The 14,934-nt window shown below is 28.5% G+C and overlaps 1 protein-coding gene across 1 annotated transcript; it reads right to left on the bottom strand.

Moving 5' to 3' along the window:
• Positions 1 to 12,662: 12,662 nt before the first annotated feature.
• On the bottom strand, positions 12,663 to 14,019 carry LOC132923996 (radial spoke head protein 9 homolog). The gene is made up of 5 exons (XM_060988044.1): positions 13,793 to 14,019; positions 13,356 to 13,641; positions 13,109 to 13,271; positions 12,886 to 13,035; positions 12,663 to 12,820 (listed from the first exon to the last, which is right to left on the bottom strand). Exons 1-5 carry the CDS (start codon positions 14,017 to 14,019, stop codon positions 12,663 to 12,665), a joined length of 984 nt encoding a protein of 327 aa, XP_060844027.1.
• Between the last annotated feature and the right edge of the window lie 915 nt (positions 14,020 to 14,934).

Raw genomic sequence — 14,934 nt, 5'->3', positions numbered from 1 at the left:
CTCTCGTTTTCCACACTATTGACTTTCGTAACAGTAAAAACAAATAAAAATCATTAACCGTCTCCCAACCCGCGTGCTATAATATTTTCAATCGAAAATTGTTGACAGGCGTTGGACACATTCCTTTCCCTCCTATACACTGGTGTGGTCATACTTGCTCAATAGTAAGCATTTCGCAAATGGCGCGTGAAACGTCCGATGACGGTCGATAGAAGTGCAAAACCGACCTAATTATAAAATTCAAATAAATTGTGTTACGATAAGACGTATAGGTAATACGAAACAAGCAATATTTTTAAATTTTAAACGGTTCATATTTTTCTTTTTTCCAAAGGGATTGTGCTAAGGTCACGTGTATTTTTTCGCATTGGAGCGTGACGTGTAGTTTTTTTTTTTTTTTGCCGCGGATTTAATGTCTCGGTCATTGCGGTGTAAACGGAAACTTCCAAGTTCCGTTATAGTAAAATATATCTACGTGACATTAGTCTATCGTTAACGCTGCGGCGGGTCCTTTTGTCATGAATTACGACAGTATCATAATCTGATTCGACGTATAGACACTGAATTACACTCATGTCTTACATATCCCGCAGCTGTATCCGGTGCGGAGAGAATAATGTAAGAATAGTTATTAATCACCAGACTAATGAGACGAGAGGGAAAAAATCTCCGAAATCCCAACACACTATAATACTAATTCATCACACTACTCGGCCGATCGTTCGAGTCGTGAGTCATTGTCGATAGTGATTTTTATTCCGAACGCACTTCTGCGGAAACGTTCAACTTTGCCGTACGCTGCAGGTCGGTACAATTATATAATGGTATTATTATACGCATTACGCTGTGCGTACCTATGCATAGGAGGCACGTGCACGCACGAAAGTCACAAAGCGCAGTACAGTAATATTATGATGATATGTTTTATTTGAAATAAACATCAGTGTCTATATACGCTATGATGATGATGATGATGATGGTGATGATATAAACGTAATTTACAGAAATAATAATTATTTACATTATGGATATTATATTATAATATTACGGTCTATACCAGTGGTCGGAAACTGATTTGTGATATGACTACCTATTATGTTGTTGAGTTATTGCAGACCGTTCAAATAACATAAAACAATTAAAATAACTGTCTGTATGATATCTTATCGGTCATTATTTTTTTTAAATTTCGGTTGTGGGCTAATGATTATTACAATGAACTATTATAACATTTATAACATTTACCGATTAGATAGTCTCCGCCATACGTTTAGAACCGTGTACGAGTCATAATAATTTTTATATAACATATAGCAGTTAAAAAATAATAATAATAATGCAGAACCACGTGAATTACAATTTACAGTACAGTTACAAATAAAAATATTTTTTAAAATTATTATTACCATTAAACACGTATAAATATTTAATACTAAACTATTTATTTAATACCTAAAACTTGTATTTTAATATGTCATATAATTATTAAACAAGTACTAGGTATGCACTATTTTAGCATGATAAATGATAATAGGATTAAAGTGTTTTAATATTTTTATATTCGATAGGCCCACGAAACATATTGAATTTAGACGAACTATAAAATATGGCTTAGTGGTCGGCAACCTTTTTGGACTATCGGGCGGGCTACATTCACAAATTAAAAACAGTTCGGGGGACAAACAAAAATAAAATTTTAACATTTTTGAATTATTTACTATAAAAAAAATACTGTCTAAAACTTTCAAATAATAAAATGTATAAAAGAAAAAAATATCGCCGTCCTGGAATTTAAAGCGGGCCGTATAGAATATCCGCGCGGGCCGCCGGTTGCTGACCACTGATATAATACATAGCTCATCAATTTAAAGTGGTTACCGGACGTTGGTATAGGTAAGCCGTATTCTGATAAAACTGCAGATACTATAAACACTGATATAACATTAAATAATAACAAAGTGGTGATTTAATTGAAAAGAAATATAACTACTAAATAAGGTAAGTTATTAAGTAAGAGATTATAAAATTTGAAAATATATTAGAATTCTGCCTATGAATTTCAAAAACTATGTAGCGTATTTATATTATTTCGTGAATTGATGTATTCATATAAATATTAGTAATAAACTAATAACTACAGAGTTACACACATATTGGAGACAATCATTTTTGGTCATTTACGATATTGGTATCGAATTTATTACACGAGACTGTGGCAAACTACGCATCATAACTATGATCGAGTTATTGAAAACACTTTTATTATTAATTATTACATCCGATATTTGGTCTATAAATAATATTTTTAATGTAATAGACAAATAATTATCACAGATCCAAACCAGTTTAGCTACCAATGCTACCATAGATTTTAATTGTTAACTTGTACTTCTTTGAAAAAGAAACGATCTAATAATTATAGTCACACAACATAAATTTATAAAAAAAATTCATTTTATGAAAATTTGTGACATCGACATTGTTTTGATGACATGAAATTATTTCATAAATAAACTAATCCATTTTAGGTTAGAATTTTTTTGTAAGTTTAGGGTTATCAATTTTCCGTTATAATCATCTGGTAATAAAAGAAAATATCAAAATCAGTGTAAAAATTAATATTTTCAAGACTCGAAGAAGTGATGAATGTATTGATTTTATATTGATATGCTTTTTTTTCTAATAATGCTTATATTTTAAACTTAGTGGGTAGTTAAGATGGTTTATATTAAAAAATTGGATCTAGTTGATATTTTGTAATAGTAAACAATTAAAAGAAACAGAAATTTTCATACACCAATTTTAAAGAAAAAACAATTTTGTTTTTTTGTGCACAACGACTCAACTATTCCCAAACGTATGGTAGTTTTGTGCGCAAACAAGTTGTATTTTTGGTATTTCTACATTAACTATTTTTAATAATTATATTAATATTAATATTGAGTATTAAATATATGTATAAGGTTGCTCAAGATTTGTTCACACGTAATGGCATTTTAAAATTCAATATTTTTGACAACAATTGATTCATCTTATCATTTTACTAAAAGCAAAATAAACAACATCAATATTCAATAACAATTAATAATAATATACTAATTACTAATTATATTCAAAATCATATATCTTGTTCAATGATATATCATTGAACTCAAATTTTACGCATATATTATTATTACGTTCCTACAGTACCTACTCATTAATAATGACAGTGGGGCCAAGGGACATATTATTTCTAAAAAACATATGTATTGTTAAAACAAAATTATTAAAAAAATAATAATATAATATTATACCATATTACCATAGACTATTATATAAACACGTACAAATAACTTACTGTGTAGTTAGGCCAGTTGAGGGTACATGCAGAGCCGGATTTGGGCTTGCCGGAGCCCCTAGGCCATCTCGACTGAGGAATTTTTTGGTTGACTTACATATTTGAAAACTTAAACCTTAAAATTATATACCAATGGGTAATTCCTTCACTCAAGCTCATAACGACATTGTTTTATTATCATATCAATTTTTCTTATTGTGTATATCTACTTTACATACTTAATACAGATCTTGACAGTTTTAATAAAACCAAAGTAAATAAATGTAACCTTTAAAATCAATTATTTTTAGTTTTTTATTACAGTACATATAAAACCTAATGAACGATTTGTTATTAAAATGTATTCGATGTTTATTAAAAACAGAGTAAAAAAAAAAAATATTTAATAACAAAAAATTAGATACCAGCTACATTAAATAATATTAAGTAGGTTGGTTCAAGGTATAATGCTGTCTTATTACAAACAAATATAAAAATAAAATACAAATAGAAATATTATCTACGAGTTATTTATAATAAACACACTTTTCTCGATTTCTTAATAGACAAATTTTTAATGGTATCTTTAAAGTCTAAGGACCAAAGTAGTAAGTACATCACTTTCGATACTTAAAATGGTTACTGGTTAAGTTGGATAGACAATCTTGCATCATTGTAGTTCTCAATCTATTTTTTATAAATTTCATTTTTGAGAAACAGCGATTAGGTTTATCGAAGTAACACTATCTGGTTTATAATTCATTGGTATAGGAAAAAAAACCCAGAAAGTAACAAACAAAAAAATATTATTTTTAGACACTAGGTAATATTTTTGCCGCAAATAAAAACTATGTGTCGAATATAGTGTAAAGAATTATTACATCACACACGGAATAATTTTAGTTTTGAAAAAAAAATAACTATTACGATTACGAGGCATCACCCGACACTGATGTGTAATTCTATTTATAATGGTATGATTCGTTTACTCACATAAGAGTTGCGAAACAATAATAGAAAAATTAAATATATTTTTAGCAAATAACTATAGGGAAATAAAAAAATAAACACGACAAAATGTACTGCTCATAAGGTACTTATTTTGTGGGGGCCTTTTATTAATTGAATCTTGTGTGGGTCTCTGGGCCCAGGCCCCGTGCCCCCCCCCCCCTAAATCTGGCACTGGCTATTATCTCTATTATGAAATATAAATAAAATATTATTATACAAAATATTCTATAGTAAATCATGAATATTATGTCTTAGCCCCCCCTCCCCAACTAAGTCTTTGAAGCCGTCCCTGCCCAATGACGATAGGTACACTCTATACGTACTTGGCATATACCTAATGATTACTAATTTCGCAATTTTTTTTTATTTTTAATAGTGGTACATTAATTTAATTTAATTCACACTAATTTCTTTCAATTCAATATTTCGTCTCTATTGTGAATACTGAGTAATGATACCTATAAACAAAATGAAACATTTCTTATATAGTGTATATATTCATTGTTTTTACTAGCGTCTTTCAGAAACATAATTCTTGATAAATGTGTTTTTAAAAACGTTTAGCTGTTATGCAATAAACAATAAAACATTTAACATAAATTATAGCTTATAATAATCAACCATGAGTGTGCCAATACAACAACAAATAATCAAAACTGTGTTTAATTTCTTAGTTTTCATTAAATGCCCTTAAGATGACGCAATACGAGTTGCATGTGTCGTATCAGTTCACTGCAATTAGTCATAATTACGAATAATTAGAAAATTGATGTCGCGGTTATTATGTCGACCTATTATAAAACCTAAGGGTAAGAAATATTCTCTGCGTTTAGACTAGGCGCGTAACGACGTCGGATTTGTTCGATATTTTAATTTTCAAACGAATTGTTGCTAATAGCAAATCGTTTAAATTTTTAATGATGTAAAAACATAGATAAGAAGGAAAAAGTTTTGTGTATACGAATGTCTAGTTAGCCACTTGGGTCCGACGTTTTCTTAATAGTTAATACTTATATTTAACAAAAAGTTTAATGGGCTTCGTTCAAAACCGCACGCTTACTATTCACATCTGAACACTTTAGACCGTTTAACACTGCACAATTTTTTTCTATTGTTAAAAAGGGAAATTTGGAAAGTCGATACCACACACATTTGATTGATAGTTAAAAATTAACCATTTATTGTTATTAAAACATATCGTCGTAAAATTAATTCAATACATGACATCTAATAATTTTAATATTAATTAAAAATAATTCAATATAATGTAATGAGATAAAATAAAATATGTTTGGTAAATAATGTTTAGATTGGAATAAATGAACATCCACTATATCTTAGTGTTTTTAAATATTCTATTAAATTAATTGTATTTCTTATGATTTTGATTCAATATGATACCTGGTGCGTGGTTCTAAACGATGATGTTATTTTAGGTCAATGTTTGTTATTAATTGACATACCAATACCAATGTGTGTGGTATTGAACGGTTTAATTTTAATAAAACTGTGCGGAATTGATGTATAAAATTATGTGAATTTGAACTACAATCTTTTTTTGAAATTGTGCACTTATAACGTTCGCCGAGTTTATATTGCATTAAATTATGTCTAGACTAGACTTCATTAACATTTTTTTAAAAAAAATTTAGTAATTTTTTTTATTTTAAAAATAAAATAGTTAATAAAACTAGCAAAATAGGTCAGTGTATAAATAACTTTACTAAATAAGTATAATATTATTATAACATGTATTGTGACTTCTCTATGAACATACAATTTCATAAATATTATTAGGTATGTATTTATTTCGGTGTGAGACTTGACGACCATCAATAACAACTATTGACTACCAAGATAGAATCTAAATTATATATATTTTTAAAATAATTAGTTGTACAAATATTATGATCGAAAAAATAATAATACTCGTTAAACTCGAAGAATTTTTGTGACAACTGACTTGGGAATTGTTTAAGGGGGCTAATAATACGTAAGACCCCAGACACCCAACAAATCACGGCCTATGAAAAGTACATAATTGAAAAAACCAAAAAGCTAACTCGTTTTTAAACATAATAATAATAATTAAATACAAATATTTAAATCGAATAAATAATACACATTTTATATTAAAAGTAGAGTATTTTTTTTTTTTACATTTTTCTTCGTAAATTAAAAAGCATAATACTCATCTCAAATAAGAAATGTCAAATAACGCATGTTTTTTCGCAGAATAAAAATTCAATTTTAAGCTCTTATTCGACTTTTGTTTTATTTGCTCAAAATAATTGTTATTTACTTTGTATCTTATACTTACTTCATATACTATACTCTATACATTTTGTCTCGAAAGTCGGAACAATATTTACAAAATACATAATAAAATTCAACGAATTCACCCATCATATTATTCAGTACATCCTATTATTTTTATTATTTGCATAAATCAAGTATTCACTATTGTTGATACTGTCTAGTTTGAATTCGCAGTGCAAGTATTATAGGAGTTATACGCGAAAAAATAAATTTTCATAGCATATGAACTACGAACACTTATGACTAGGGCCCGGATTTAAATGCACTTGAAACCACATAAATATGCTCTAAAAATAGCCAAAAATGCCTTTAAATAATGTATTTTACCACAAAAATGTCCTTAAAAATGAAAAAATGACCTTAAAATGCCGTATATTTTTTTATTCAATTTGTTATTTATAAATAAGCTATAATCATTATTTATTCTTTTATTAAAAAAAAAAAACTGAAAATTTGAAATGATGACTTGATGCTGACACGCTTACGTTTTGGCCGTTTTAGGGAAATATTATTCATTCTAAACATATCAAAATAAAGATTAAAATTTATGTAAAATTAAAATTCTAAGAGCCTATTGTACTTACTAAATTTTGAGCATTTCATTGAACAATAATATATTGTTTAATATTAATATGTTCAAACTCCAAAGATCTTCTATTTATCGTATATTGAACAAATATGCATTACAAACCAATAAAATGACCCAATAATGCTAAAAATGAAAAAATGTCGAAATATGCAAAATAATGCAAAATACAATTTGTAGTTTTGAAACCCTCGTTACATGAAACGAATTATGTACTTAGAAAGCATCGTGTAAGATCAACCAAAAAAATATACACTTTGCATTGAAATCCGGGCCTTACTTATGACCATTCTCAGTGCTCACTTGGATTCAAAACTAATGTTAATCACTCCAAAATAATTTTAACGACTAACATATTATTAACGAGATCGATATTTTCAACGATCCCGTATAGCTTATTATCTTCATTGTTTCAAGTGTGATGGAACTGCTGAAATAATCATACACATTTTGAAAACAATTTTTTTACAAAACTTACACGGAACTGTGGAATTGTTTTCTTTTGTTTTTATCCTAAAATCATTCTAGAAAGATTAACCCGTGTTTAATCTAACTATATGCATGTTTTCGGTATTGATGATGACGAGAAACGACAGTGATACGTTTTCTTAATTTTTATTATAAAAAAAATACTATACCTTTATGACGTCTATATAGTATAAATAACTGTTCTGGACGAACGCGAGATGAGAAATTGAGGAGAGTAACATATTATGCTACATAATATTTAAACAGTGATGGATAATAATAATTGTATTCGTTCGCGGATGTTTATTATATATACTTACGTTGTATTCATTTCTCTCTATTTTGTTGTCTTTACATACATTTTTAAACTTGTTTTTATACTTTGTATAGCATCGTTTCGTGTAGAAAAAAAAAGTACTAAGTATGTTTATAGTATATCGTACGAATTGAACTCAAACAATATATTGTCCGTGTACATGGTAAACAGATCATTATAACGATTATATATTATTTATGGGAAATAATAATATTATTTTTTTGAACAACAACGTATTACGATAATATTATGATCGCGTTATAACACACATATATATATATATACATATTAGTGTCGGTCGTACAAAAAGGATCTCAAATGTCGTACAGTAAACATTGAACACAAGACGAATGTTTAAATTTAAATAATGTGTCAAATGTGTGTAATACTGTTCCGGTAAAAGTGCTAGTACAACAATATATAAATATTATGTTTAAACGTCGGTTAGGTGACCGGCATAGGGCAACGTTCAAAAGTTGGACCTTATAATATTAATTATTATCAATTCAATTATTTGTGAATGGCCTTGAAAAATTTAAGTGTAGGTAATACGTTATTTAATATTTATAATGTTATGCATCAATCAAAATCATGTTTCTAAAACATCGTAGAAACAATTATTATAAAATATTTCCAAAGTATATATTAAAAATATTAAAATTTCCTAAATGCCGTCCATCAGTGAACGGTCGTGCTTCTATCGATTTCTTTTTCTACGAAATGCGCCAATAAATAAATATTAATAACTTAAATTATTACATTTAAAAATGCTTTCAATATTCTAAGTTGGTAGAGGAACATAACAAAGCAGGGTCGCGCAGTAAAATATATTAAATATTTATGTAATTCATTTTGAAATGCAAGTAATTACAGTCGTATTTTACTCGTTCGGAGAATTAAAATTCGAAATATTCAAATCAAATATCTTTAGATTAAATTTTTAATTAAGGCTATTGAAAGCGGGTCGTTTTTTCGTCATTTTTTCGTGCGTTTAGACCAATAAGCGAAAGAAAAATTCACCCAGTACCAGGAGTCCGATTTTAATTTTAAAAACATATCTGAATTCCTTATTCTCTTTTCTAGGTTATGTAGGAAATGGATTTTTGATTTTTTGTATTATTTATGCAACAAATGAATTATAATTATATATAACTTTATTTTAAAAATCCGTCTTACTTTAATGTAACTAAAAAAGAAAAAAAAAATTGAAAATTCATTTCCTATATAACCTAGAAAAGATAATAGGGAATTCAAACATGTTTTTAAAATTAAAATCGGAATCCTGATACTGGGTGAATTTTTCTTTTGCTTATTGGTCTAAATGCACGAAAAAATGACGAAAAAACGACCCGCTTTCAACGCCATTAATAATTTTTTTTCAAACATTGTATGGTAATCTGTTTTTAGTAAAATGAAAATACTTTTTTTTATTAGTTTAGTTATATGAATAACAATACACTTATTTCCATTTTAATATAGCCTATCTTTATACATAACGTTTATATAATATTTTTTCAATAAAATTTGATGTTTTTTTTTTGTAAATGTTGATGTATTAGGTATAATTTTTTTACCGTGTTAGACGTAGAACTTAATTTTATTAGCATTATAATAACTTTAAACGCATTTTAAACGGAAACTTTTGGGATTAAAATTGAAAGTGATTGATAGTGCATATTAAATTAATAATAAATATTAGTAATTGCATGCAAAGAACTAGGGAAACAAAAACTTTCTGTAAATATTCGTAATTCGTGAATGAAAAAAGACCCATTATACATGTCAAGTCTGATCTTATTATAAGTATATATTAACTTTTTCGTAATTTTGACCATACATTTTTAAACCAAAAATTTCGTGGTATTTCATAAATAATTATTAATAAAACCGATTCTTTACTGATTTATAATAACACAATATAATAATATTATGCCTCGATCTTATATAATGTCACTACAAATATCAACCTGTCAAAAAATTAAAATTCGGTTTACAAGACCCTGGCAGAACTAGCACTTGGATTTTCGTGGAAGAATCCGTCTATTAATTTGACACATTGGATTATGAAATGTCGCAGCCCTTGGGTTAACTGCGTCTTTACGTGGTAATTTTGTAGACAAACATTTTTTTCTAAATATACCGAGTAAAATAAAATGTAATTGCACGCGTAGGTATATATAATATAATGTTTTTCGGGCGCTCCAAGTTTAGGTCGTTAAACACGATTCGTCACCATATATAAATATAACAACTAGTGACAATTCCTAGGTACTTAACTGTTCGAACGAGTACGATTTATTTTCGAATACTTAAATACTCGATTTTTAACGTACTTATTGACGGCGGGTCATCAAATAAATCAAATAAAATGAAATTCTCAGAAAAATACTGTACATTTTACGGTAAACCTTCAGGTGACGTCGTTTCTAGTTGGACGGATATTATATAAGTATAATATACTATAAGCGTACGTCGGAAAAAATAAGCATGATAAAAACATGTCATATATTATAATACACCTACATTATTACGGTAGGAACTTATTCAAATATTGCGGTTAGATATTGTTATTGTTTAGTTTGAACATAAAATACATTATAAAACGTACAGTACACACATATAATTTCATATTATATCGGACCACCGTACCGTTGTTTGACAAATGTAGCGAGTCGTTCGGTGCGAGAGAGGGGACGCGACGGTGCTATATTTATACTGTTCCAATATCTCAGGACTTGCCAAGGTCAGTGCGGTCGGTTCTTAAATCGAGGATATCAAAGTCCGCTAAATCCGCCCACCAGAGGTTACATTTTGGCCGTCCTGTGTGAGACTATTGATTATAAATACCACGTGATATGTAGTAATATATTATATTGACACTGTATTCATAACCAATGGTATAAAACCTATTTTAATGTTATTAAATTATGGTATTATATCATACATAGGCGCAATTTCAATAAAAAAAAAAACCTGAGGGTGCTTGATTTCTTTATTTTCCAGTCATAGCGTTGAATCGCTGCTGAATGTGATATTATAAAAAAAATATTTGAGGGTGCTAGTAACCCTGAGCGCCCCCCTAATTGCGCCTATGTATTATATTATCATAATTTTACATCACGACACTGCTACCGCACCGCAATGGTTTTTGAGGTTATATTCTATTAATGTCCAACGTCATAATTCGCAGCTGTACAAATCGTACGAGTCGTGCAGTAGCACATTGATTTTGTGTATAATATAATACCTATTTATGTCCTGCGAGGAAATAAGGAGAACGGTATACTTACCTGATGAGTACCTGTAACTTGACCAAAAGCGAACGGAAGGCGATCGCAATGTTATATTATTGTTCTCTCGTCAACGGCCACGACTTTTTTAATTTTTCGTTATTCATTTGTATTTTGTTTAATTTACTTATTTTACGATTTTTTTTTATAATATATTTAATTATAATAACATTAAAAACCACGGTTTAGCTCCCGAGAGTTCGATTACATGATATGTTACTGAACGCGAGTAAACTTTTTAACTTGATCCTGTAACATTTTCCCCTATTTTATTTTAGAATATTTCTGTACAGTCTCTCCGCTAAACATAACCATTGTTTAACGATTTATTTGATCATCAAATTTTTACACACACACACACACACACACACACACATTTATATATATTATTTAACGTTTTCAAAAGTGAAAAAAGTTATAGCAACTATAAGCGGATAGACTGGATAGAGTGTGAACGAATAAAACTAAAAATCGCATAACAACTATCACATTGGAAACGCAAAATACCTACTTGTTTGATTTTTTATTGAGGTGTAAGTCAAAATACGCGATATATCGTATCAGTGTATGTATGTATAATTTTACTTATTTAAAATCAATTATAGATTTAGGTAGCCTTTACATTTCACTGAAGAACAGTAATTTATACACACGAGATTCAGTGGTCTGGTGTAATATTATTTATTCACGTTCATCGAAATAGTATAATATCGTATTTCATAATTTTTCGCCAATAACTGTATATACATACTTGGAAATTCGATACAATAATTGTCAATCGGATAATATTATTATTTCAAAATCTCTGTTGCATTGTAAAATTTTCGTTTAAAATCGTCAAAATAATAATATATTGTTATAACTTATAAGTAAACACATACTCGTACTAACGATACCTTTAAATTGTAAATATAATCAATGATATAATATTATAGTACGTAAATATTGATTTCCACTTGACGGAAATTGTGCGCCAGTATATTATATTTATAAATATAAATATAAAATGCGATTTGTCCTTCATTACTAGCATATTATAATTCACATATTTTAAATATTCGTTGTATTTTTTTTCTAATGGTGTCTACAATATTTATTAATAGTTTTATTTTCTGACTTATTTTTACGATTTTGTTTAAGATATATATATTTAGGCGCATAATACAAATTATAGACAGTCAATTAATTATAATTACATAAATAATTATAAATAAAATTGACAACCAAACTAATATCACGAATAAGGTGGACCCAAATAAACTGGAAAAAAATATGACAACTCTGCAGACTATATAATACAGTTAAAATGTTTACAAAAATATTTTAATACACTTATGAAAAAACGATATAACATCAGATCATAAACGGCAAATCTAAGTTTTTTAGGCCATACCCATTGTAAAAGTAACCGTGTATGCCTGTGTTCATATCTTGAAAGAATACAGCGCCTGGCCACAGTAAACTGTGAATAACGAAATATCGATTTGATAAAATCCGAGAAGTCCAACATCCTAACAACAACATATATTAAAATAATTTATTTTTTATGGCAGTAATAAGTTGATAATAAATTTACCTTTTGGTATATCCTTATCTATTGATTGTAAAAAATCAATGGACCCATTGTAATCTGGCCGTACATCGTTTTGTAGACCTTTAGGTTTACAATACTGTGGATTTATGTGTAAAAAATTGTTTTCATTTCCCACTTCTGAATAATCTAAACCTGAAATCATAAAATACTCAACTCGGTGCAAATAACTTAAGACTAATGTTTAAATTAATTCGTAGGCGCATACCCTTAAAGTAAGGAGCTTTGATTATGTTTCCGTTTGGTAACTTGTAAAAATATCCTCGTGGGACTATGTGACATTCGTTGTCAATCATTTGGACGGTTATGGCCAGTCTATCTTCTTCTTTAATCGAATTTTTTAAATTATAAGGATCGACAAAATTAGATTCCTATAATGAGCACCAAATCAATGCACATAATGTTATTGGATAACACGACGGTTGTATTCTAACAAAAAGTAACCCGTTCTATACCGTTTCCATCATTTCTTCGGCTTCGTCGATTGATACGACATCGTTAAAAGTTATATTTTCTGCATTATGGACGTCGTCTTCCCCGCTTTCCATGTAATCTTCATATTTTACTACCACGCTCGGCGCTATCGGATATTCTGTTGTCTCCTGTGACTTTTTATTTGAGTTATCTACCCACTCCAAGTATCTTGGATTGCCGTACAACTTGGTTTTTATTTTTCGTGCCAAATCCGTTTCGAGTATTGACCAATCGGTGGGCATTATATCCCATTCCAAAATGTTTTGTCTGTTTTAATAATACATTAAGTATACAATAAATCATCAACGGAATTGTCGAGTGGTGTACATAAAATCGTTTAAGTAGGTACCAACGGCCAAACTTAAACTATATACGATGGACTCAGACACTTCTCAACAGATTACGGTTGTGAACTTACGTATAAAAAAATATCCTATTCTCGATTGGATCTTTTTGGTGACCATAAGCAATGTAATAATCATTGGTCGATGTTTCGATACGGCCCCATAAATAAACAGAATTGAAATGATTTTCACCTTGTAATTTAATTAACGAATTGTACAAAACTGGTATATTATCTTCGTATATAGAGCAACCGGCTACTTTTAACGCGTCGATTAAATAATGGAAAACTTTTACGTCCATGGTGTTTCTGTCGGTAAAATTATAATTTATTGTTTCATATAAACAATTATTTACGTTGTCGACGACTATTAATTACATTTGCAATGGTCTTATGTCTCGCCGGTGTGTTGCTATTGTGTAATTTTTGAGCCAAATAGTTAAAATTTAGTGAACGATTTTTTTTTCCAATACAGCATTTGAATCATCACCATATTGTGTCAGAATTAAAACTCTCGTGACTTCAAAGAAATAATATCTAAGTATTTTTTAGCGTTTATTTATTAATTTTCCGTGTGTTTAACATTTAACTTATTATAGCTATACCTACGCTATTTTAAATTTCAAACCAAACGAGTTGGTAAGTTTGGATTTTTTCCAGGAAAATAAAATAAAAATGACTACTTCGGCAGAAGAGCTAATAAGGGTATTCACTCGCCACGCATGTTTTTTTTATTCTATCTATATGAGTAATTTTTTATACCCACAATACAAACGGCAATATTAAATTATATCATATCTACAGTCTCTGTAGGTATAGACGCTATACAGTGCATCGAACACGTATACAACATATTTATTGCATTTTATTGTAATTTTTTGTATTTTATTACCTATACCGCATATCTAAATAAACACAAACGTGCAGGGTGTTGGCTTTAACCGCAGTCATAGAGATATACTTTGTATATTTATCAATTTAGGACTCGAAATTTATGAAATTTATTGCATTTTCAATTTTTTTATTTTAACGCTGTGTGATATAATTTTATCATTAATGTGTTTCGTGTATCTACTATAAAAGATAGCTTAGCGTCATTTTTCATTAATTTTTAATGATATTAATATTGAAACATGAAAAACTTTAAATTGACATTTTATTTTTAATATTAATTTAACAAATATTTTTTAGTGTAATAATTTAAACAATATTTTAGT

This window comes from Rhopalosiphum padi, chromosome 3, assembly GCF_020882245.1.
Source record: "Rhopalosiphum padi isolate XX-2018 chromosome 3, ASM2088224v1, whole genome shotgun sequence".
Taxonomy (NCBI): domain Eukaryota; kingdom Metazoa; phylum Arthropoda; class Insecta; order Hemiptera; family Aphididae; genus Rhopalosiphum; species Rhopalosiphum padi.
Note: the sequence above shows the minus strand (reverse complement) of the source record. Positions and strands in the feature narration are given on the sequence as shown.

Bases quoted from the DNA above. Each gene is read 5' to 3' on its own strand.
- LOC132923996 (XM_060988044.1), bottom strand. From the start codon at position 14,019: ATGGACGTAAAAGTTTTCCATTATTTAATCGACGCGTTAAAAGTAGCC. The intron at 13,642-13,792 runs GTAAGTTCACAA...TTATTAAAACAG, and splicing joins AATAGGATATTTTTTTATAC to ACAAAACATTTTGGAATGGG. The intron at 13,036-13,108 runs GTATGCGCCTAC...TTATGATTTCAG, and splicing joins CAAAGCTCCTTACTTTAAGG to GTTTAGATTATTCAGAAGTG.